We start from the raw sequence: 25,739 nt of genomic DNA, 5'->3' as shown, positions 1-25,739 counted from the left end.
TCCTGACAATAAATTCTGCTAACAATCCAAACCTACCTCACTTTCTGAAAGAAGCAGCTCTTTGGATTGTTGCCTTACATTATTTTTTCTTATTCGTTTTTATTCGTGGTACACAGATCTGTTTATACACTTCTTAGAAATCAGTCATAAATCTTAATACTACCACATAGAGAACTAAGAACTTTTTGAAGTAGCTGGCTGGCATATTTATTAAATAAATATGATGAACATAAATGAATATGCAATAAAAGATTTAAAAAGCAACATATAAAGACAGGGTCTGAAGAGGTCATACAGGTTTTTTTATCAATTCATTTTCATTGCTGCTACAATAGAAGTGAGCTGAGAATGTTCAGTGTCTTATCGCCTGCACTTTAGGTCAGAAGAGAAATTGAAAGGCTCAGGTCATAGAGCTGCTATGTGTTTCACAATATTATATCTTAACCAAAAGTTCCAAAGTTTATTTAAAGACAATTGATGATGGGCGCGTGATCAGTCAAATATGGCACAACTTTAAATTAAAAAAAGACTATATCCTCCCATAGTCAAAGGCTTACTTCTTCCTATATCATAACAGAATTTTTTGTTAAACGTGTGAATTTGGATGAAAAATTTTTGCATAGAAAAGGTTATAAAACATGTCAGCAAAATGAATCAATGTTGCTAAAAAATCTGCCAACCATAATACTAGTTATTTTTGATTACTGGGGAAAAAATCAACAGGATCCACATTCCTACAGAAAATAAGTGTTATAAGACTAATTGCTATGCACTAATGTTGTTTCTTTAATAGATTTATATCTGCCTTTCAACCAAATTGTATTCAAGGAGGCTAAAAACAATGAGACCAATACAATCTAATTAAATACTCAGCATATCATATCACCATATCTTATAAAAACTCAGCTAAAACTAATTACAGTGTATGTGGAAATCAACTTAGGAACTCATAAAAATACCTTTGCTGCTCTGAGAAAAAGTAAGAGAAGGTAACCTTGAGCATAGTTGTCCAAAGTCACTATCATGTCACAGGGACCATAGCAACTGTCCATAGTTGTCACCAATTCAGTTTTTCTGATTTGCCAACATCCAGGCCAGTGATCTAACATGCTTGCTATAACTGACAAATATTGCATCTACTGTATTCACATACTGTTAACATGTCAATATATTCTTTTCTTAGAAATCTCCCACTTTGCATACTAAATGCAAGTTAACTCGAACATCACAGAGAAGATACAAGGATTCCATTTTAGGCTTAAAAAGTCCCTTTGTTCACTCAGAGGGATCAATCTATTGAATTGTAAAATGATTGCAAAACAGTATTCTGGTGCTTCAAGCAGTATTTTGGTTTTCCAACAGTGGGAGTGATTTCAGAAAACAACCAGCTGGACTTTTACCATTAAGGCATTCAAGCCTCAAATGGCACAGAGATGTAATTGCAGAACTAGAGAATGTACTGCAGAATTGAAAAATTCAGGTGACTCTAACCCTCCTGATCTAATTACTAGAGAAGGAGGTTTCCTATCACAAAACTCTGAATATATCTAACGTCCTTGTCTGAGACTCAGCTGCCTTATTTCAGAATAGTAATATGTACTCTTACATCTTTTCAATAAAGTCAACCAAGTGAGTTATAGAGCTCTGGTTACCATCAAGACAAGAACCTATTATACTTGAAAGTTAATTTTGTATTCATTACTAACAAATAGTTTCCATTCCTTTTGTTCCAAGGGTGCTGAAGTATATACTCTCTCTGAAAAATAGAATAAACTATTTGAATCATGTTTACTTTTTTAATACTTTATATTTTTATACTCTATTTGGCTAATAAGAACTATGCATGTGTCATAATTCCTAATAGAGGAAGTGTTTAGCTTTTGTTATTTCTAAGTAAATGTAAGAGTTGTAGAATTAGTAGTTCCCATAATTTGATATTCCCATATTTCAATTGATGAAGACTGAAATCGCATTTGCCATTTTTAGCTATAAGTGGGATGATTTCAGAATAGCCAACATGATTTTCAAAATAAGGATCTTATTGACCCTATGGTAAGTGAAGGGTTTGTGAAGCTATGTAACTACGGTATGTTTATGAAGTTATGTGAAGACCATATACATATCAGATATATCTTTCTGAGTTGTCCAATTCTGGGCCTCTGTTGACTAGCTGCCATTCCTTACCTTGAAAATTGCACTACTTTTCTTTCCTTTTAATTTTGTGTCACTTACTTTTTATTGGTATTATGGTCATGATAAAAATTTGTTTGACTTTATCATATAAACATAAACAATTGCATATGGTTGATGAGAAACAGGAAAGGACAGATTGAAACAGAACTAACAAACTCTCCACTGGCTTAAAGTACCTTGTGTGGGTCTATGTGCTGGGTACAATTCTTATTAAGAATTTTGCTTATAAAAATGAAATGTATTACATTTAAACTTTAAAAAGAAAATAGGAGTAAAAGGTTTAAGAAAAAAGAAGACAAAGAGAAAAGTAGGAACATTGAAAGGAAAGAGGAAAAAAATATGACAAAGCAATTTCAACTTTTATTACAAATACTGTATAACCAAATTTATTAACTAGTTACCCTCTCTAAGGTTACAAACATTTATCTCTTCATGCCATACCCCAACTTTAATCTATAAAAAAATACACAATGCATCATTTTTTCAATCAGTAAAAAGTCTGTAAAAGTTTCCAGAAGTAGCATACAGTATTTTGTTTTAACCTTGAGGAAATAAACCAATTTTGAATTCCTTCTAATAATTTGAATATTTTCTTCATTCAAATGTTGTCATAGGATTTGATACTTTCATTACTTTTTTGTTCCGTTATGCAGAGTTCTTCAAGAGTTTAACAAGCCTCTTTTGTAAATCCAGTAGGAAAAAACTATCGAAGTTACTGTCTTGGTTTGTCATTTGTATTTCCCTTTTAAATTTTAATGCCTCAACTAATTTCTTCTACAGATGCAGAGGAAAATCCTTTTCTAAATTATTATCTTCGCTTGTCAAATGTAAACACATTATGATACCATCTCTATCATATCAGTAAAATTTGCTCTACATCTGTCATTCCTTAAATAACATATTTTGGTTATAGTCTATCCATAAAAACAGACATTATTACTGACATTATTGATTTTGTGGCTACTCATTTCTGAGTCTATTCTTCAAAAAAGTATTTTCATTAGAATGGAATGGAATAGAATAGAATAGAATTCTTTATTGGCCAAGTGTGATTGGATACACAAGGTGCATATGCTCTCAGCGTACACAAAAAAGATACATTTGTCAAGAATCAAGAGCCAGGGTGGCGCAGCAGGTAGAGTGCTGTACTGCAGGCCACTGGAGCTGACTGTAGATCTGTAGGTCAGCGGTTCAAATCTCATCACCGGCTCAAGGTTGACTCAGCCTTCCATCCTCCTGAGGTGAGTAAAATGAGGACCTGGATTGTGGGGGCAATATGCTGGCTCTGTTAAAAAGTGCTATTGCTAACATGTTGTAAGCCGCCCTGAGTCTAAGGAGAAAGGCGGCATAAAAATAGAATAAATAAATAATAAATAAATAAATCATGTGGTACAACACTTAATGATTGTCATAGGGGTCAAATAAGCAATGAAGAAACAATCAATATTAATAAAAATCTTAAGATACAAGCAACAAGTTACAGTCATATAATCCTAAGTGGAAGGAAAAGAATGATAGGAATGATGAGAAAAAACTAGAACTTTTTGCAATATTTTTGAAGGTTTATAATTTTTTCCCTCTACCTAAAGACTGCAGTCACCTCTAATGTCCAGTTTTTGAAATAATAAAGTTGTTTACTTTTTTTGCCTTGCAAAAACCAAAATGGAATGCATTTCGTATAGGAAGCCAGTGCTTCATGAACGATTTCTGAAGGTGGTTAGAAAGTGAGATTTGTTAGCTTGATGTTCTTTCAAACGGTTGCAAGCCAGTTGACTGATTCAATCAACTCCTGGCCTTCAAACTTGTGGAAAACTACTGTCCTGTGGTTTCCTCATGAGAAGCAGTCATCTGCAGCACATATTTATTTTATTTATTAATTGGACTTATATGCTGCCCTTCGCCATCTTTTCCTTATCTGGAGAAATAAAGAATGTAAGGATATCTGAACCAAAATCATTGGTTCTGCTGCCTTAGGCTGTATTCAGTTCACAATGCCCTCCTCAGGAATCAGGAATGTGAGTTAGGATCTGCAAGTATGCTGAATTGCATGCAATTCACCTTTTCCTCATAAAGCTTTCCTGAAGTGTCCAGAGGGCAAAATGGCCTTTCCCAAGGCCATAAATCAGCTGGAGCTGACTTAGGGCAACATCTCGCATGTCTTCCAGTATGGCTCTGCATGCCACGCGTGCCATATGTTCGCCATCACGGGCCTAGGCAGTCACCAATGCCAGATTAAGGAAAATCTAGTTTTAATGGACACTTATAATCACTCTTACAAAAAATAGGATTTCCCCCAAACCTATAACTATTTAATATGTTTTCAGTGATGTATTTCCTTTGGGCTCATTTAGCCCCATTCCGTCACTTTCAACAGCAAAGACACACTAAACATTTAACATACTTTTTAATTGGACATCCCGTGGAACAAAGTTTATTCTGCTGACATATGGATAGAAGCATACAATCAGTTCCCACCCTTTATAGGTGTGTATATACTGTATATTTCAACATTTGACTATTTGTTTTGTTTTTAATCCATTTACTAACTGCCATTACCACTTGATTTTATATTATATTTTAATAAGTAATAAGATATGTACCACAAGGAAGTCTATTGCTATGCTTCTTGATATCACTAAGCTTTTGGTATGAATTTTTTTAAAAATAATAGCAACTCAGAAATGCTCATTAAACCATGTCATTATGCCGATTGTTTGTCACACCCCATCCCATTCCTTCACAGCATTTTATATGCTCTGCATTGAGACAATAATAGTTTGCAAACAAATTATTTAGGATATACTTTCTCTGTTGCAATTATGCCTGAGATGCAAAAAATGCCTCCCCAAAAATTCATAGAAATCTATTAGAAATCATTAATAGGCATCAGACTGGAATATTGTCCAGAAGAAAACAATGTTCAAACATTTCCTTTACTAAGCCAAGATAGGAAACAAAGCCAATTTATGAGACAGACAGACAGGAAACTTGCCAAGTGATATGGTCTATGCTCCAAAAACATCTAGGTCTCAAGAGAATCATTGTATGCTGCCAAACTCCAGCTAACATTTTCTAAACACTAGTAATATAAATAATTTGGTATTAATAAATATCAGGTGAATGGTTTTGGCAATGAAGTGCAGGATCATAAATGGATATGAACAGACAATAGTGGGATAATGAAATAGAAAGCAAAATATTTTGGTAAACAAGTTGAGCAGGAGATGAGCCATTTTTTTAATTGAGAAAAAAAGTAATTGTATTTAAAAGTATATGTGACATGATTTGGCATTAGAATAAATATGGAAGACAAAGAAGGAATCAGAAAATCCTGACACCGAGCCATGTAAAGGAGACAATTAGTGAGACAAAAGAAGATATAGGTTTGAAGAAACCACTTTTTTTTTTTCAAACATTTTATTTTTTACTCGTAACATTTTTGGTTAATTTTAAAATAAAGTTTTCCTATTGAAGATTTTGTACTAATTTCTCCTGGAACACATTTTCTTCATTACTTTATATGCATTTTATATTTGAATACTTTTCCAATATAAGGAATATGTAACTATGTAGTTTAAGCTACACAATGTAGCTTAAACATAATTGAAAAATAAATTTAAAATAGAGCAATGTTTGACTTCAGAAATTAGGGAAAAAAGAAAAATGCCATAGGTAAAGTCAAAATATTTATCTGACTGAGACTGAGTTCAGAAGCTTTTCCACAGATTTTTAAAATAGACTAAATGTATTAGATAAAAGATGCTGGCTACAAAATATGGGGAAACGAGTAAAAGTTGCTAAGAAAAAATAAATGCACATGGAAACCTTGTCATTATATTTATTTACAGAAATAGCAGAATCAAGTGCTTTTAGGAAGATGATCTAAATATTTTTGTTAATTATGCAAATGCAATTTATGCAAATAATTTTCCATCTTTTTTCCTTATTTATGGTATTTGGACTATAATTGATCTGAGCAAAAAAAATGTTTATTATTATTATTACAGTATTATTATTATTTATTAGATTTGTATGCCACCCCTCTACTTTTACATTAAAGTAGCCTTAATCTAAATATTATCTTCATTATTTATTTCTCTTTTTAAAATGTATCCTTGGATGAAGCAGTACTCTAAAACTGTTCGCATCAAGAATAGGAAGGGGGCGTGGCCAACAACACAGCGGTATGGATGTCTCCCTTGGAACTTTTGAGGGAAACTCCAAATTTCTAGCTATTTGGAGACCCGAAACTAGGTCAGGACCACCCTGAAGGGGAGGAGGAGAGGCACAGATCAGTGGCCCAGGGGGAATCGCAGCCACCCTCCCAGGGACCTGACAGCAGCCTCCTGACTAACATCTGAAGAACTGCGACTTTGTCGCCACTAGCTGGGGCAGCCATAATGAGAAGAGTGGATTAAGAACAACAGAAATCAACCTGAGTATGATGGGGTTTTTATTATTTGAGACAGGAGATAGCTGTAAGGTGTGAAGGGAGTGAAAAACAGTTTGGAACTTGGAATTGCAAAGAGGGGGAGAGTTTTTTTCTTTTTAAACTGCTGCCTGTGTGGATTTTAGCAGCGGGGAAAGCAGAAAGTGAAAAAATAGAGGCTTGAATACAACAGGTGTGAGAGCTGTGTCATAAAGACATTTATTAGCATGGAATTGGATCTATGTTAAGTGCTTGAGAATGTTTCTCTTTTATATTACTGCTGTCTCTTTTTTACTTTTGTTTTTCTATTTTTGCCTCTGTAATTTTTTAAAAATTTTTTTTAGCCTTTTATTATTGGGTACTATTATACTGGGTTATTAGACTCACTGGCTGGGTTATAGTGCCATCTAGTGACTAGACCTGGTATAGCCTTGAAGAACAGCTGTTGTTTTCTTTTTTGGTATGGTAAGGATACAGATACATAATATATAATATTGGGTCGTTTTTGTGAATAAATGTTTTGGCTTTGTTTTTTGCTTTGGAACATGTTTTTCTTTCCCCCCTTGAACTCTGTTGGATGGATTAAGGCAGGAAGAGCCTGAAATACAGAACGAATATAACTTCTTTCTTTTGGGGGGTGGGAGAGGGGGGAGTGGCAATTTATTACTTTGTAGTGAATATTTGTGGGTTGCTGTTTTTTCTTCTTTCGTTTTTGACGTTTTGTACTCCAATATATTGCTTCAGTTTTTTGGATTGGAATTTTAGATTTTTTTCCCCGTTTTCTTTTCCTGTTTTTCCTTTCTCTTTTGCTGCTATTTTTCCCTTCTCTTCTTCATATTTGGATTATTGGAGAATTGGATCATTTTTTATTTTTTAGAAGATTTTTTATTATTATTAGATTTTGTTTTTTTCTCTTCTTTTTTGCCTTATCCTTGGATTACAAAATATTTGGATTATAAGTATTTGTAAAGATGAAAATGACAATATCATATTTGACATCAGCAATTGCTTCTACAACTCAAACTCCAGGGCAGAAAGTGGCAGATCATTCAGCGCAAGCAGATAAGGCTAACACCATGGAACTGAAGAGTATGAATACAGGTGTTACATACAGACTTTAAAGAAAATATTGGTAAAGTGCAAGAGGAATTGAAGGATGTGAAAGGACTGGTGGAAAAAATGAACAATGTTAACAGAAAATTGAGGAGAATTTCAAGTAACTAAGATGAAGATGGAGGAACTTGATGATTGTCTCACAGAGTCAGATAAAAGACAGGTGAGACAATTATAACATTGAAAATCTATACGAATATTATTTATGATTCCAAAACGTGACAGAAAAAAGAGAGAAAACTTGGCTGAGATGATGGCAGAAATTTTGGCAGAAGTGATGGAGGAAAGCAAAGAAAATATACTTTATGATATTGATGAAATCTACAGAATACATACGAGATATGCAATAAAAAATAAAATGCCCAGAGAAGTTTATATAAGGTTCACAAATAAATAGCTCAGAACAGAAATACTACATAAGCTAAGAAATATTACAATCAAGTATAAAGGAAAGAAGATAGTGACACTGAAACAAGTTCCAAGAAGAATGAGAGATTTGAGAAGAGAATATCAATTTTTGACAGAGATTGATTGAAAGAGAAGTGAATTTTAGATCATTGATACCAGAGAGGATAATGTTGGTTTGGCAGAAACAAAGATATAGATTGGATACAGTTGAAAAAGCTTAAATACTTTATTGCCAACAGTTTGAACAGAGCAAAAAAAGATTGAGAGAAGAGAGGTTAGATTCCAAGAAGATACTAGAGATGAGACAAAACAACAAGCAAGTCTTCTCTTCTGCTAAAGAGACAAAGAGAAAGAAATGGAAGGAGCAATGGCTAAGAAGGCAAAGCATCAAAGAGATATGAGGCTGACAAGATCAGTTAAAGCATTGAATAAATGATCATGGAAGAAGAGATTAAGATGATTTTGATTAATATAAATGGATTGAATTCGGTTATAAGAGGAAAACACAGGGAAGGAAATTAAAAATAGACATAATATGTTTACAAGTACACATGAGTTCATGGCCACCATGACAGCCATGGACCTGACTCAAGTAGTACAGGGTCTGATTCACGAGGGGGGCACGCACCCAACATGGTATTCCTCTCTGAGCAATTGAGTAATGGTCTGAGACTAAGGGGCTTAGAAGTGTTGCCTTTGTCATGGTCAGACCATTCTCTACTACGGCTTGACTTCCTGGCTCCAATCCTTCCCCACAGGGAGGCGGAATTGACTAGGTGGTTCTTCCCCAGACACCTGATGGACCCAGAGGGCTTTCAGAGGGCGCTTGGGGTTATTCCAGATGCACTCATCCACAGTTCGGCAGAGTCTCTTGCTGAGGCCTGGAACAAGGCTGCAGCGGAGGCTCTTGACCGGATTGCGCCGTTGCGACCTCTCAGCGGCACTAGACCCTGTCGAGCTCCATGGTTCAACGAGGAGCTCCGGGAGTTGAAACACCAGAAGAGATGTCTAGAGAAGCGATGGAGGAAGAGTAAATCCAAATCCGATCGAACACTTGTAAGAGCTCATTTTAAGACTTACAAAGTGGCGCTCAAGGCGGCAAGATGCGCGTATCATGCTGCCTTGATTGCATCAGTGGAATCCCACCCGGCCGCTCTGTTTAGGATGACCCGCTCCCTTCTTAACCAGGGGGGATTTGGGGAGCCCTTACAGAGTAGTGCCGAGGATTTTAAAACGTTTTTCACTGATAAAATCGCTCGGATCCGGGCAGTTGGATGAGTCAGTCGAGGTGACTGGGGCCTGTACTTGTCCATCTGTCTGGGAAGAGTTTGATCTGGTGACACCTGATGAAGTGGACAAGACCCTTGGAGTTGTGAGTTCCGCCACCTGCTTACTGGATCCGTGTCCCTCCTGGCTGGTCTCGGCCAGCAGAGAGGTGACACGGAGATGGGTCCAGGAGATTGTCAACGCTTCTTTGAGGAGGGGGTCCTTTTCGGATCCCTACAAGGAGGCACTTGAGCGCCCCCTACTCAAGAAGCCGTCCCTGGACCCAGCCATTCTTAACAACTACCGGCCAGTTTCCAACCTTCCCTTTATGGGGAAGGTTGTCGAGAAGGTGGTGGCGCTCCAGCGGTCCTTGGAAGAAGCCGATTATCTAGGCCCTCAGCAGTCAGGATTCAGGCCCGGCTACAGCACGGAAACTGATTTGGTCGCATTGATGGATGATCTCTGGCAGGCCCGGTATATCCTCTGTCCTGGTGCTTCTCGACCTCTCAGTGGCTTTCGATACCATCGACCATGGTATCCTTCTGCGCCGACTGGAGGGGTTGGAAGTGGGAGGCACTGTTCTTCAATGGTTCTCCTCTTACCTCTCCGGTCGGTTGCAGTCGGTGTTAGTGGGAGGTCAGAGGTCGACCTCTAGGCTTCTCCCTTGTGGGGTGCTTCAGGGGTCGGTCCTCTCCCCCCTGCTATTTAATATCTACATGAAACTGCTGGGCGAGATCATCCAAGGGCATGGGATGAGGTATCATCAGTATGCGGATGATACCCAGTTGTACATCTCCACCCCATGTCCAGTCAACGAAGCAGTGGAAGTGATGTGCCGGTGCCTGGAGGCTGTTGGGGTCTGGATGGGTGTCAACAGACTCAAACTCAACCCTGATAAGACGGAGTGGCTGTGGGTTTTGCCTCCCAGGGACAATTCTATCTGTCTGTCCATCACCCTGGGGGGGGATGTCATTGACCCCCTCAGAGAGGGTCCGCAACTTGGGCGTCCTCCTCGATCCACAGCTCACATTAGAGAAACATCTTTCAGCTGTGGCGAGGGGGGTGTTTGCCCAGGTTGGCCTGGTGCACCAGTTGCGGCCCTATCTGGACCGGGAGTCACTGCTCACAGTCACTCATGCCCTCATCACCTCGAGGCTTGACTACTGTAATGCTCTCTACATGGGGCTACCTTTGAAAAGTGTTCGGAAACTTCAGATCATGCAGAATGCAGCTGCGAGAGCAATCATGGGCTTCCCCAAATATGCCCATGTTACACCAACACTCTGCAGTCTGCACTGGTTGCTGATCAGTTTCTGGTCACAATTCAAAGTGTTGGTTATGACCTATAAAGCCCTTCACGGCACCGGACCACATTATCTCCGGGACCGCCTTCTGCCGCATGAATCCCAGCGACCAGTTAAGTCCCACAGAGTGGGAGATCTACGCATGCGTCGCCTGAGCTAGACGCACCGAGGGAGGGCTCTCCCATATGAAGAAGAAAAAATAAAAGTTAACCCTTAACTACCCTCTCTAGCTTACCAAAAGTGGATTGAGAGGAGAGTGAACTGAATAAGCTGTCGGAAAACTTTACCAGAAGGAGTTAAAAGTTGAAGCAAACAACTTTTTTTAAACGCGGTTGGGTGAAGAAGTGAGCACAAAGGGAAAATGGCGTCTGCTGTGGAGCTGGAGGAGAAGATGGACTCGCTGCTTAAAGGTTTTGCTGATATGGGCAAATTGCTCCAAGAGATGAAAAAAGATTTATCGGCACTGGGAACTGGAATGGCGGAACTGAAACAACAAACCAAAACTCAAGATCTAAGGATTGGAAAGCTGGAAGCGGGGAAATCTCGCCAGGAAATTCGCATCATAAATCTTGAAGATAGACAGCGTTGTGCTAACATACGCTTGAGAGGCTTCCCCAAAGATTTTTGGGGGGGGCAAACAACTTATTCAAGAAATCCTCCAGTGGTTTATCGAGAACAAAGTTACATGTGAGTTGCAAGAATTTGAAAGAGCGCATTGGGCTTTTGGACCTCGTAAGGGTGATTCAAAAGACATTGTTATTAGATTTGCTTCAGAAAGAAGAGCTGCAGAGATTTTTAAAGAACTCAAACAGATTTTAAACTTACGTTACAAAGCTTTTCCAATACGTGTTTTAAAAGATTTATCTGCCGAGACTCTCAAGATGAGAAATCAGATGAGAGAGGTCTCTTCTCAGCTGTATGAAAATGGAATCAAATTTTCTTGGAGATACCCTGCCACCATCATTGTGTTTAAAGATACCAAGTTTTTTCAGGCAACGTCATTAGAAGAAGGAAGAAAGCTACTTTTCCAATTGGGATTAAATCCAGAGGAAGCAATGCAGAGCCAGGCATCGATCGACCGGCCAGATGCAGCAGAACCGTTTCGCGAGTCAGAACAAACCAAAGAGGAGAAAATTGCCGAGCTTCAAAGAGAATTGGCTTCACTTCAATCGGAGAAGCGAGATGAGCCACGAATCACCCGACAAAAGAAAAAAATAATAAACTGAACTGAGTTGTCGTGCTAATATGGTATTAAGTTTTTCAACTAATTAACCTTTTTTCCGTACTTCTGTACTTCTTGTTGGGGGTTCATGCTAGTTAACAAGGGGAGAGGAGGGAAGGAGGGAGGAATCTTTTATTGTCTTGTAAAATGGGGAAGAAGGGAGGGCTTTCAGAGGGAATGTAGATCTAAGAGTGCCTCTCAGTAACGGAAGGTTTTTTCCGTTGCCTTCCCCTGGGGGGGAGGTCAGGTTAGAGGCACCAGGGTGTGGATTCATTGGGAAAATAAACAATTCTCCGGCAGGCTCTGTTTTGTTGAAAGAGGAAATGCATTTAGTTTATGTAAATGGGTGATTTAGGCCTTCTATCTCTAAATGTAAATGGTCTTTCATCACAGAAAAAGCGATGTAGAATCATGAAGCTGGCTAAAGACTGTAAGGCAGATATTTTATTCCTTTCAGAGACTCGTAAGGGAAGGGAAAAAACAAATAAATTAGTAACAAATATAGAATGGGAAAAAGTTTATCAGTCGAAAGGAACGAACAAAGCAAAAGGGGTAGCTATTTTGGTTCACAGAAGAGTGGATTTTCAGTTAAGCAATATTAAGAGGGACAAGGATGGCAGAATGTTATTTATTAAGGAGAAAGTAAGAAATAATCTAGTAACTCTAGCGGTTATTTATGCCCCTAACGTAAATGCAAAACAATTCATAATAAATGTAAAACGGAAATTAGATAATTTTGCGGAAGGTATAGTGGTTTTAGCAGGTGATTTTAATTTGGAATTAACAACAGGGAAGGGGGAAACGAAAAAGTTACATTTAAATAAAATTAATATGATGGACCTTCATCAAAACGTAGTTAAAAGAGATACTTTCTATTCTGCAAGACATAATAAATTTAGCTGTATAGATTACATGTTAATTAATAAAACAGATAAGGTTAAGTTGAAGAAAGCAGAAGTGAAAGCTATCTGGCTATCAGATCATGCTCCTTTGTCAGCTGTGTTAGAAATAGAGGTTTGTAATAAACAAAGAATTTGGAGGTATAACCCCATTGTCTCTGCAAATGAGGAGAGTAGAATTAAATTACAAAAGGAACTCAATAGATTTTTTAGTATTAATGCAACAGGCGAGATTAAAGAAACAATAGTCTGGGATACACATAAAGCAGTGATGAGGGGTAACTGCATTAGTACGGAAGCTTTCCTTAGGAAATCCTGGAATGTTAAGAGAAATAATTTATTAAAAGAGATAGAATTAATCCAAGAAACCTTAAAAATTACAAGAAACAGAGAATGGAATTTATTATTATCATTTAAGAAAAAGCAATTACAATTACTTGATGAGGAAAATTGGAATAAAATGAAGATGATTATGAAACATAGAATTAGAAGTTGGAACAACAAATCTATGAAGCAAATGGTACACTATTTGAAAAAAAAAAAGAGAAATCTTTTATCTCTGCTTTAAAAGATAAGGATGGTCTAATAAAACGTAATACTGTAGAAATGGAAAAAATAATGAGAGATTTTTATGGGGAATTATATAAAAAAGAGTATGTTGTTTCACAAACTTCAGAGGTTAAAAAGCAATTAAAGAAAGAGGACAGTCAAATGTTAAATGCAAAAATTACAAGTGAGGAGATATCTAGAGTTATTAAGGGATTGAAACCTGCTAAAGCTCCAGGTCCAGATGGTTTTACAGCTGAATATTATAAAGTGTATATGAATGAATTACTACCGTATATGGAGAAATTGTTTAATAATGTAATGGAAACTTTTGAAACTCCACAGACGTGGAAAATGTCAGAAATTATAACGGTCCCAAAACCAGATCGTGATTTAACGGATCCTAGTTCCTATCGCCCCATTAGCTTGTTAAATCAGGACTACAAGATATTTATGAAAATATTGGCAAATAGGGTGGAGAATATATTACCAAAAATAATTGGAGAAGATCAATATGGATTTGTGAAAGGAAGGAAAATCTTTGAACCAATAAGAAACGTGATTAATGTTTTACATCATGCTACCAGTACCAAAAGGAAATTAAGCATTTTAAAATTAGATGTTTATAAGGCTTTCGATAAAGTTAATCATGAATACCTATTTCAACTATGTAAAGATTTAAATATGGGAAATAAATTTTGTAAAGTTATAGAAACAATATATAAGGATAATGTAGCTCAAATTAGAGTAAATGGCAATAGAACAGAAATGATTAAAATTCAAAATGGAACTAAACAGGGTTGCCCATTATCCCCAATGCTATTTGTATTAGCAATCGAGACCTTAGCAAATAAAATTAGAAATGATAAGGAATGGAGAGGCTATCAAATAGGGGAATTTGAATTGAAATTAAACTTATTTGCAGATGATGCTATAGTAATGTCTGAAACCCCAATTGAAATGATGAAAAAAATAATGATATTACTTCAGGAATTTAAAGATCAATCTGGGCTTAAGGTTAATATAGAAAAATCAGAGATAATATGTTTAAATACTGGCCCCAAAGAGCAAATTGAAATTCAAAAAATCTCAGGATTGAAATTAGGTTGTAAAAAAATGAAATATTTGGGAATTTGGTTATTTAAAAATCCATCAAAAATAACAACGGCCAATTACAACTTAATATGGAAAAAAATCCAGAAGCAGATAAAAAATTGGAAGGGTAAAAATTTAGGAAGAATGGCTAAGATTAGGGCCCTTAAGATGATGATAATACCAAAGATGATGTATTTGTTTCAAGTTTTACCGGGTAGTTTTCCTGAGGCAAAATTAAGAGAATGGGATAATAGACTAAACTTTTGGATTGAAGGAGAGAAAAAATCCAGAATAAGGAAGCATTGGCAGTTTGCACAAGAAAAAGAAGGAGGTTGGGGAAGACCATCCCTAGTATTATATAGAAATGCATTTCAAATCGAAAGGTTAATCGAGCTACAGTTATGGGGGGAAAAGAAATGGGTAGAATTAGAAAGAGAAATTAATAATATAAATAACAAAGAATTATTATTTAAAAGTTGGAGTAGAATTGAAACTAGTACCCTAAGTGATCCTTTTAAAGCATGTTTAGAAATATGGCTTAAATGGCAGAGGACAAGTGGAATAAAGATATCCAAGCTATCAACGTAACATGTACTGAATATAGGGGACAATGCTAATTTAACTAGAATTATTAAAATATTAAATAGTAAAGGGGTAATGAGAATGGAACAGTTATATGAGAAAGATGGAAGAGTTAGTAGAACTAGATTGGAATGGTGGATCGGTAAACAGCAATGGTTGCAGATTAATGCAATATGTATATATTTAAATAAAAGTGAGAATAAAGAAGCCTTCTTACGAGAAGAAAATAGCTTGGAAAAAATAATAAGGGTAAAGATAAATGAAAGTAAAGCACAAGCCAGTAACATATATAGAATGCTATTGCAGAGGGAAGAAGAAGTAGTTAAAAGTTTAACAAGATGTTGGCAGGATGACTTACAAATAGACGAAAGAGAAATGGAAGAAATAATAGTAAATATATATAAGATTAAAAACACGAGAGTTAAAGAGATGAGAAGAAAAATCTTACATAAGTGGTACTATACACCTGTACAACTTGCACACTTCCAGGGGAAAGAGAAGGGTAAATGGGCATGGATGCCAGAAAAAAGGAATTTTTATGCATATGATCTGGGAATGTACAGAAATACAGAAATTCTGGAAGGTAGTCCAGAATGAAATTAATAAAATGTTAAACATTAATTGGATAATTACAAAAGAAACAGCAATCTTAATTAAATATAGGGAACTAGGAGAATCTAAAGAAATTAAAACTGTAGCATTGGAAAGCGCTCAAGCGGTGATAGTATTAGGATGGAAAGACTCTACAAAATGGACACTACAGAATTGGTACTGGTACATGGTGGATCACATACATTTTGAAATTATGGAAATCAGATTAAATAATTTTGATGAGAATAAACTAGAGAAGCTGATGGTGCGATGGAACAAGGTAAAAGATTATATGTTAAGTAGAATCTGTGATGTAAATACGAAAAATAAATTACAATCACTCTTTTAGTAAAAATCGTTCAAGATAGAGCCAAGGATCAATAGATAGACAAATAACTTAAAAGTCTTTGAATCCTTCTATAGGGGTGGTGGGGGTGACGGGGTGTGTGTGTTGTTTGGTGATGGGCACATGCACTGTGCACTGTTATATGTTTGTTTTTTGTAAACCTATAAAATCAATAAAAATTTATTTAAAAAAAAAAAAAGTCCCAGAGAGTGGGCCTTCTTCAAGTCCCGTCAACTAAACAATGTCGTTTGGCGGGACCCAGGGGAAGAGCCTTCTCTGTGGCGGCCCCGGCCCTCTGGAACCAGCTCCCCCCAGAGATTAAAATTGCCCCCATCCTCCTCACTTTTCGTAAGCTCCTTAAAACCCACCTCTGCCGTCAGGCTTGGGGGAACTGAGATATTCCTTCCCTCTAGGCCTTACAATTTATGCATGGTATGTTTGCGTGTGTGTTTGGTTTTATAATAAGGGTTTTTTAGTTGTTTTAGTATTGGATTGTTACATGTTGTTTTTGTCATTGTTGTTAGCCGCCCCGAGTCTATGGACAGGGGCGGCATATAAATCCAATAAATAATAATAATAAATAATATAAATAATTAGACAACACAAAAAATTATTAGAATGTGCAAAATTGGGAGACTTATATTCTGCATTAGCAGATCAAAGTAAAAAAGGAGTCGCATTTTACATAAAGAAAAAATGAGTTCAAAATGTATATATGAAAGTGGTAGGATCTTGATGTATGAAATAATAATTAATGAGAAAAAATATTAGTGGCAATTTATGCACCAAATGAATGTCAAGATAAGTTTTATTCTAAACTACATGCTAAAATAATTAGAGTATGAAAATATTTGGATGATGGGAGATTTTAATGCCATTACAGAGGTGGAATTGGATTATAAAATAACAAAGAAGAATAAGAAATTAAGAAAAATGCTAACAAAATCCTTTTCGCTATAGTAGATGAATTAAACATATCTGATGCATGGAGGGGAATGTTTCCAAAGAGGAAGCAATGTACATTTTATTTTTCTAGACATATGTCCTGGTTAAGAATAGATACATTGTGGATGTCAATAGAGTTATTAGTAAATATACAAAATATAAATATCGAAACAGGTATGTGAGCTGATCATAACCTGATTACAACTACTTGGAAAGAACAAAAGAAAAAAACTAAATGGACATTAAACCAAGAGTTATTGGGAAAAAAAGAATTTAAGCAATTATGAAAAAAATGAGATTTTTTCTTTAAAGAAAATTAAAAAATGATATTTCACTTCAAATTGTATAGGATATAGCAAAAGCATATATGAGGATTGGTTATGCCATACATGAGTAAAAAAAAACCCAGAGAAGATATACCAAGAAAAAATTGCAAGAACACTAGAAATTAGAAAAAGAACTTCAGAAAGATACTCAAAATAAAAAAGATTAAAAATATGATGGAGCTGAAGAAACCCAAGATGAATATGATGGAGAACGAAAAGGTGGCAAGAAAAATAAAAATGACTAAAAAGAACTTTTTTGAACATGCAAATAAAACTAGGGAGATGTTTAGCCTACAAAATGAAGAAGGAAAAGGAAAGACAATGGATTAAACAATTGGAAGATATTGAAAGGAATTTACAGTGTCTTACAATACCAATAATAATAGAAAAACATTTTTAATGAAATAAATAAAATGATGAGGTGAAAATTAATATAAAAATGTTACAAGATGCAAGACTTAGAGGTGGATTTGGACTACCAAATTGGAATTTATATTATTATGCTGCAGCGTTGACATGGATGAGAGAATGGATTTTGTTAAGAAATACAAGACTTTTGACTCTGGAGGGACATGACTTACAGATAGGATGGCATGCATTTATATGGTATGGGAGAAGTAAAATACACAGCTACATCCAGAGACATTGCATAAGGAACTTTTCTTATGTGGTGTGGGAAAAGATAAAAGAGAAACATTATTTGAAAATATCCTACTGGTTATCAATAATGAAAGCATAAATCCACCCAAATATTTAATTGGGGGGAAACTGCACGATATAAAGATATTTTAACTGATAATGGGGAATTGAAATTTATGCAACAACTGGAGAAACAATGGATAAAGATGGACTGGTATATGAGAATGCAAATGCAATCAAGATATGGTAAAGATGCTAAAACAGAGGGTATTAATTTAGAAAGAACAGAATTAGATATTTTGGATATACGATAGAATTGGACAAATGTCAACAGCTCTGAGAAATAATAAATTAACAATGGCAACAGCATATAAAGAAAATATGCATAAAATGTTTTATAGATGGCACGTTTCACCAGAAAGAATAGCGAAAATGTTTAAAGACAAATCTATGAAATGTTGAAAATGTCATCAAATACCGGGCTTCTTTTATCATATGTGGTAGACATGTCCTGAAGCCAAAGCATACTGGAGCTCAATTCAAATATGGATAGAAAAGATACAGGGTGCGTTCCAAAAGTAATGCAATTGAATTTCCTGCGCTGTTCCTATTGGCTGGAGTGGGACCAAAGCACTTGGAGTAGGTGGGGGACAACGACACTAAGCTTTGCCATGAAACCAGTCTCAGTGCTCTCCAAGTTGTGGAAGTGGCAGGACATCAGTTATTGTAAACCTCTGCGCGCCGACTGTGACACGAAAAAAATGGAATCGACGATTGAGCAGCGGTACACAATTAGGTTTTGTGCTAAACTGAAAAAATCTCTTGAGGAGACTAACAAAATGATTTCTGAGGCTTACAGGGACTCTGCTGTGTCCTACTCACAAGTTTTGATGTGGTTAAAGGTGGGTCGGGAAGAGGTTCACAACGAACAACGCTCTGGGCGGCCGTCAACCAACAAAACCGACAACAATGTGGCTTGTGTTTGACAATTGTTGGACTCTGACCGTCGATTGAGTATCACGATGGTTGCCAATGAACGGAACTTATCGTCTACTATTGTGTTTCGCATTGTTACTGAAGATTTAGCAATGAGGAAAGTGTGTGCCAAGCTCATGCCCAAGGTGTTGTCAGATGACCAAAAGACCAACTGAGCAGAAATTTCAAGTAAACTTTTGCAACGTATAGAAATTGAACCTGATTATTTGGACAACATCATCACTGGTGATGAAACCTGGGTTTTTGAATATGACCCAGAAACAAAACGCCAAAGCTTTGAGTCCCCCAAGCCCAAAAAGGCAAGAATGAGCAAATCAAAAGTGAAAACAATGCTCATTGTCTTTTCGACAATAAAGGAGTGGTCCATAAGGAGTTTGCTCCTCAAGGACAGACAGTTAACGCTGCCTACTATGTGGATGTGCTGGAAAGACTCCGAAAAAGGGTCATCAGGACGAGAAAAGACATCACCGGTACCTGACAACTCCATCACGACAATGTGCCTTGCCACAATGCGCTACGAGTCCGTACATTCCTGGCCAAACACCAGGTGCCAACACTCCCCCAGCCCTCCCCTATAATCCTGATGTCGCCCCGGCAGATTTCTTTTTGTTCCCTCGGATTAAGGCAGCCCTGAAAGAAACCCGTTTTTCATCCATAGAAGATATCCAAATCAGCCATGATGAAGACCTTTCGAGAAGTCCGCAAAGACGCCTTCCAGGGCGCATACTGGTCATGGCAGAGTCACTGGAAAAAATGTGTAGAGGCCCAAGAACAGTACTTTAAAGAATTTTAAGTGTTTGTGCAAGTCTGTTCAATAAATTACTTAAAAAGATAATTGCATTGCTTTTGGAATGCATCCTGTATTGAAACAATGTATAGAGTTGAACCAAAGATATTCCTGCTGAGTATATTACCAGAAAAATATACTAAAGAAAATACATGTTTATTCATATAATTACAGTAGCTAAAATTGCATTTGCACAATAGTAGAAAGCAACAAATGCTCTTAAGGGCAAGAGGAAGATACAGTACTTTTCTTTAAAAAAAAAAAAGCAAATATAAAAATTAATGATGTTGCAACACAAGGAAAAATAAACACCAGTCACTAAGTTCAGTGCTTTGTCATAGACAGGCACCACTTGCAAAATACTCAAATGTAGATCATGTGACTACAGGACGTTTTGAAAGTCATAAATACTCACTGCTTTTTTTTCCAGGGTGTCCAACCATGGCAATTTTAAGACTTGTGGATTCCAACTGCCCAAATTCCCCAGCCACATCCACTCATTACTCTCAAGATCTTATTGGTAAATTTATATCCACTTATTACTGTTGGATGACTTTTCTACATCATAACACAGCTATTTTATGCAAAGGAACAGAATCTGACCAAACAGTTTAAGAGGTGAAAACATTTTAATCTTTTATTATTTAGCTTATTATAGCTTCTCCGAGTCATAGTTTTATAGCTTTTTACATAACATTGTATACTATTTTTAAATACTCAATAAATATTTTAATTGAATCAGACATTATTTTAAATAAGATTTAAGTATTTCTATAATATGTTATAGCGGTGTCTGTGTGCTGGTGGTGAGCAGCAGGCTGGCAAATGAGCAAAATATCTAATTTGCAACTGCTCCCCAGCACTAGCATCACTGTCTCAGCTCCACCTCAGATAATCAGGCTTTAGACTCACATAGGAGTGTCAACCCTACTGAAAACTGAGTATGCAAGGGATCTAGGTTGCATGCTCTTCCTCCCCCCCAGTCCATAGAAAAACTGTCTTCCATGAAACCAGTCCCTGAAACTAAAAAGGTTGGGGACCGCTGTTAAATTCCACAGATCTTATAAACTGTTTATAAATAATGTCCATTTCCCACTAGAGTAAATAATTTCATGTATGTTATGCTAGGGGTCTCCAACCACTGGGCTGTATCCCGGTACTGGGCCATGGCCTAATGGGAACTGAGTTGTGGAAGCTGCCAATTTATCCAAGCGGGCATATGCACAAAACATCCTCCCACCCCACCCCCCACTTCCCACAGCAGCTACTATTGGTTCATGGACAGGAAAGATTGGGAACCCCTATATTATACAGACAAACCCTGCTGTTTCTGTACAAATATACATACACAAACTAACTTGCATGTACATATCAAGTGTGTCATTACATTTCAAATTTTAAAGGTGATTTTGACTATTTTCTGAGAGCAAAGCACTAGGTCTTTTATTAATCACAACAATATTTGCATTTACCAAAACAATTCTCTAAAGGTAGCCATTTAATTGCTCACAGAAAGAAAGAAAAACAAAAAGGTTTACATTACTTGGAGGTAGAAAGTTGGTGATCCATATATTACATTACAGAAGCTATCGAGAGGGAAATGAAAAGGTGTGAATTATAATTAGGATAAATTTGGGAAATTAGAACAGTCTTAACATCTACAGAGTTCCACAAGTCTCCAACAAAACAATCCAGAGTTATAAGCAGTACTCATTGTGCACAAATTGATGTTGATCACCTTATTTCTGTGCTCAACAAATAAAGTTACTGGGGCTGGTTTCTGAAGATTACATTAAATTACTGTATAGCCATGAAGGAGACAATTGCCGGTGTTTCCAAACATCCTCAGTCATGGTATTAAACTGGTTCCTCCTCGTTCTCCTGTTTTAGTCTTTTGGAAAGATGCTGACTAACCATTAACAGAGGGTTGGCTTTGAACAAAGGGTTCGATATTGTCTTGTGAAACTGTGCCATTTCTTCTTCCCTGGGGGGGGAAAAGGAAGAAATGTATCAATTAATTTGCTGGCATTACATTTGGGAGGATGGGAAAGACTAAAGTGTGAGGGATGCAAAACATAAACAGTATTTTAATAAAGCAAAATATTTCACTACAATATATTAATGTATTCAGATATTACTAACTGAATGAACATAACCAAACTGATAGCACATGTACACTGAATACTGTAATCCATAAGAAGATATCTCTAAGAATTACGTTTTAAATAAATCCTGTTGCCAATGCTCTGAAATAGTACTGGGTTGCTACCGGAATGGTGGGGGATGCCGTCTTGGTAGCAAAAATGGAGTTGAACACGCAGCTCCAGTTGCTGGGCGGGCACAGGCATTGGTGCGAGATTTGGCTTCTGCACATGTACACAAGTGGGGTTTCTGTGTTTTTCGCTGATTTTTTCTTCAACACATGCAAAAGAAAATTGCTGAAATCTTGTGCTCGCACGCATTCTCGTGCGAGATTTAGCTTCTGGCAAAAAAGCTGAATCTCGCACCAGCAAAATAGATCAAATATCAACAGTATATGCTATACACTAAATGCCAAGTAAAGGAACATCACTGGTCAACATATCAGTGGCTACACGATGGTTTGATAGCAACAAATTACTAGAGAATGTGAGATGGTACAAGTACTACTGATTTTTAATTTATTTTTAAAGTTATTTTGCTATTGCCTTGCAACTGGTTAAGAACGGAATCTGCACAACTTCATCACACTGGCAATATCCAGGTACAGCTACTTTTCCCACAGCAGAAACACATAATTGCTCTGCAATTGTGATACAGCAGATTTTGATGTAATTGCTTATGAGACTTCTTTCCTTATGAATACTTACAAGATCTTGCGTTTCTGGGCTGATTTCATCTGGTTGAAATTTGTCAACACTTTCTTCTTCTTCTGCCTAAAGAAAACAAAAGTAATGGTTAATGCACTGTGCCCATAGTTTTGTCTTCTAAAAGTGTCCATCACTTTTGAACAATTTTTGCTACTTTAATTCTAAATAAACAACATTTCTGTGACAGGAGGAACCATGTTTCTTCCAACTTAGAAAATAATCCGGAAACCTCATTTTTCTCATTCTACCATTGTTTAAGCATTTACTGACTTTTCAACTGAGTAGTTGCTAAATTATACAACGGCAAAACAGTTAAAATATAAGTTTGAGTTTAACACAAATTAACAAGTTTATTGAAAAACCTAAGCAAAGCCTACGACCTTGAAGCTTTATATATACAGCAAGAGTTTCCTTAAATGAGAAATCAGAACCATCTATTACAGTACTCAAAACACTTACATTTTATTACGCTGTCTGCAGAACTTGCTTACTTTCACCAGTTCTGAAAGTTCAGGCAGAGCATCCATCAATGGATGCATATCTCCAACAACTGGAGTCGCCCTCCGCTTTGCCTCTGCTTTGTGCTGCTGCTTTGCCAACTTAATGCTCTCAATTTCTATTTAAGGGAAAAACATCTATTAGGAAAGTATTTTAAAATTCTGTTAGACTAATTTTTACATTGTGTACTACTGCCTGAATAAGAAGTCCTGTAGTATAAATGCAATGATTAAAATGGTTTTATTAGTGAAAGTATAGCATTTTGTCAAAATATAAACTTTAAAATGCAAAGCTCCAAAAATAAGAAAATGCAATCTAGTCAGCAGTGAAATTAATGGAACAATGTGCTATGAGTCAATGTGAAGGATAAATAAATGAATCTTACAAGAGAAGTAAGGTATGTTGGATATGCTCACTGCCTTGATCCCCACCAATGCAGGGAGCAAAGAACCCTGGGTTGCACTCAAACCCTCAATTGAGAAGTGCCCTGACCCCCCCCCCCCTTCGGGTAGGGGAGGAAGAACCATTGTAGGGGACAGTGTGAAACTGTGCCTAGGGTACAGTCAATCTTCTGTCAGTTTTCCCATGGACTTTGCTTCTGGAAGGCCAAAAGGAAGGGTTGTAAATGATGATCATATGATCTTGGGCTACTGCAACCATCATAATTGCAAGCTGGTTGCTTAGCACCCAAATTGCGATGAAATTGCAAGGCAAATGTGAAGGCCAGTCACAAATCCCCATTATTCAGCACTGTGTAACTTTTAACAGTCACTGATCTAACAAAGGATCATAACCCAAGGATTATCTGTAAGAATTTACTACCTTGAACAGCTCACCATATTTATATAAGTTTTTCACAAAACTTTCAGTTCTGTCAGAACTTTTCTTTAAATTGGCTTTGAAATCAAAGCTTATAGAAACATAAAAACATAGAAGACTGACGGCAGAAAAAGACCTCATGGTCCATCTAGTCTGCCCTTATACTATTTCCTGTGTTTTATCTTAGGATGGATATATGTTTATCCCAGGCATGTTTAAATTCAGTTACTGTGGATTTACCAACCACATCTGCTGGAAGTTTGTTCCAAGGATCTACTACTCTTTCAGTGAAATAATATTTCCTCACGTTGCTTTTGATCTTTCCCCCAACTAACTTCAGACTGTGTCCCCTTGTTCTTGTGTTCACTTTCCTATTAAAAACACTTCCCTCCTGAACCTTATTTAACCCTTTAACTTATTTAAATGTTTCGATCATGTCCCCCCTTTTCCTTCTGTCCTCCATTATATGCTAATGAGTTTATTTCAACATAGATGCTTAGCTTTTTCTTTTAAATCAAGCAACCTCCCCCCCCCCCGAATTATAATAGTCTGGTACATAACAGGCCCACCCCTATTTTTTAGGTAAAGCTACTGCAAGTAAATGAAACCATATCCTTCTTAAATAAAGGAATAGTGCAGTGAGAAGCACCTCTCCCTAGTACTGAAAATAGACCAATAATTAACTGTTTATTGCCCTTTTAAAATATTAAGAAATGGGAATCTAAAGCACTGGTTTTACTCTATCTGTAGCATCAGCTTTCTTATATGCAACAGACAGACATATTTTCTGTTCTTTCTTTTAGAAAGATGTATCTGATCAATAAAATTGTCAAGCAGAAACATTCTATACAATTACTTCATGCAGGAAGTAGCTAAAGTTTGTCCATTCATGTTGTCAAGGTATTTATTCTCTGACTAAATATGAGTAAATTGGGAGAAAATATTACTAAACTTTTAGCTTTGTTCTGACCTAATGATCCTTTAAAAGTTTCTGGTAATTCAGTAAGAATGAAAGACAGAAGAAAAGGGCAAAAACAAAATATTTATTCATTTAGGGCTACAACTATGGAATGACAGCACCTTTAGCCTGAACAGTACAAGCTCAAGAGCTTCAAAGTGCTAAAACAATCAGTCAGTTTGACTGCAATTTATTCAAAGACCTGGTATAATTTATAAAATTCCTATTAATGTTCAAAAGAAAATGGAAAAGTATGTATCTTGAGCTGGAGTATTAGTTCAATCTGGTTGTCTTTTTCTTAGCTGAAGACCTACCCAATATTATCATGCATTCGCCGTATGACCTATTGAGTTGCAAGTATTCTGTTAATTCAGTAGTACATTACTACTTCCCTAGTCATTTTATTCCTTCATCCTTGAGTTATGCTGTTTTGACATCTCAACGTACAACTTTCATTTGACCTCTCATGGTTGCTTTTTATAGATGCTTATGAAAAATATGGATTGTATATACTTCTCCTTGGAAGCATTCTCTTGGCTAGTTGACAGTATTTTCAGCTCTGCAACACTTCTTTTTTTGGTCTGAGGTTATGAAGTTAAATTGCTTCAAAGCTTTCCAAAAATGTCACTTACTTAAAGCTTGCACTTACCTAATTTTGAATTCTTTTCCTATGAAATCATTTTAGGCGTTAAACCACAGGCTATATTTTTAGTGGTCGAAATTTGAATTCTTTTTCTTCCTTTTTCTTAATTTAACATGATTTATTTGTGACTGAACTGGAATACATAAAACTGCTATTATTCCATTAAGATGAACTTTAACTCTCCAGTTGTCAAAAAAAGTAGGACAAAACAGAATGTCTCTTTCCCTCCAAAAAATCAAGCAGAAAGCAAAACAATTGATGAAAATATATTTGCTTTGTTAGTTA

General features: G+C 36.4%; 2 protein-coding genes across 2 annotated transcripts in view; one reads left to right on the top strand and one right to left on the bottom strand.

Moving 5' to 3' along the window:
- ITGB2 (integrin subunit beta 2) overlaps positions 1-25,739 on the top strand; it is a 122,326-nt gene that overhangs the window by 5,768 nt on the left and 90,819 nt on the right. The gene's annotated exons all lie outside the window — the stretch shown is intronic.
- Positions 20,298-25,739, bottom strand: part of SLX9 (SLX9 ribosome biogenesis factor) — a 30,018-nt gene continuing 24,576 nt past the window's right edge. The window contains exons 4-6 of the mRNA XM_070732348.1: positions 22,996-23,152; positions 22,537-22,602; positions 20,298-21,671 (exon numbers count right to left, since the gene is read on the bottom strand). Of these exons, the coding sequence (XP_070588449.1) occupies positions 21,545-21,671; positions 22,537-22,602; positions 22,996-23,152 (350 nt within the window). The 3' untranslated portion in view covers positions 20,298-21,544. The remainder of the gene's footprint in view (positions 21,672-22,536; positions 22,603-22,995; positions 23,153-25,739) is intronic.

The sequence above is a fragment of the Erythrolamprus reginae genome, chromosome 1, assembly GCF_031021105.1.
Source record: "Erythrolamprus reginae isolate rEryReg1 chromosome 1, rEryReg1.hap1, whole genome shotgun sequence".
NCBI lineage: Eukaryota > Metazoa > Chordata > Lepidosauria > Squamata > Dipsadidae > Erythrolamprus > Erythrolamprus reginae.
This window is presented reverse-complemented; position numbering and strand designations above follow the sequence as displayed.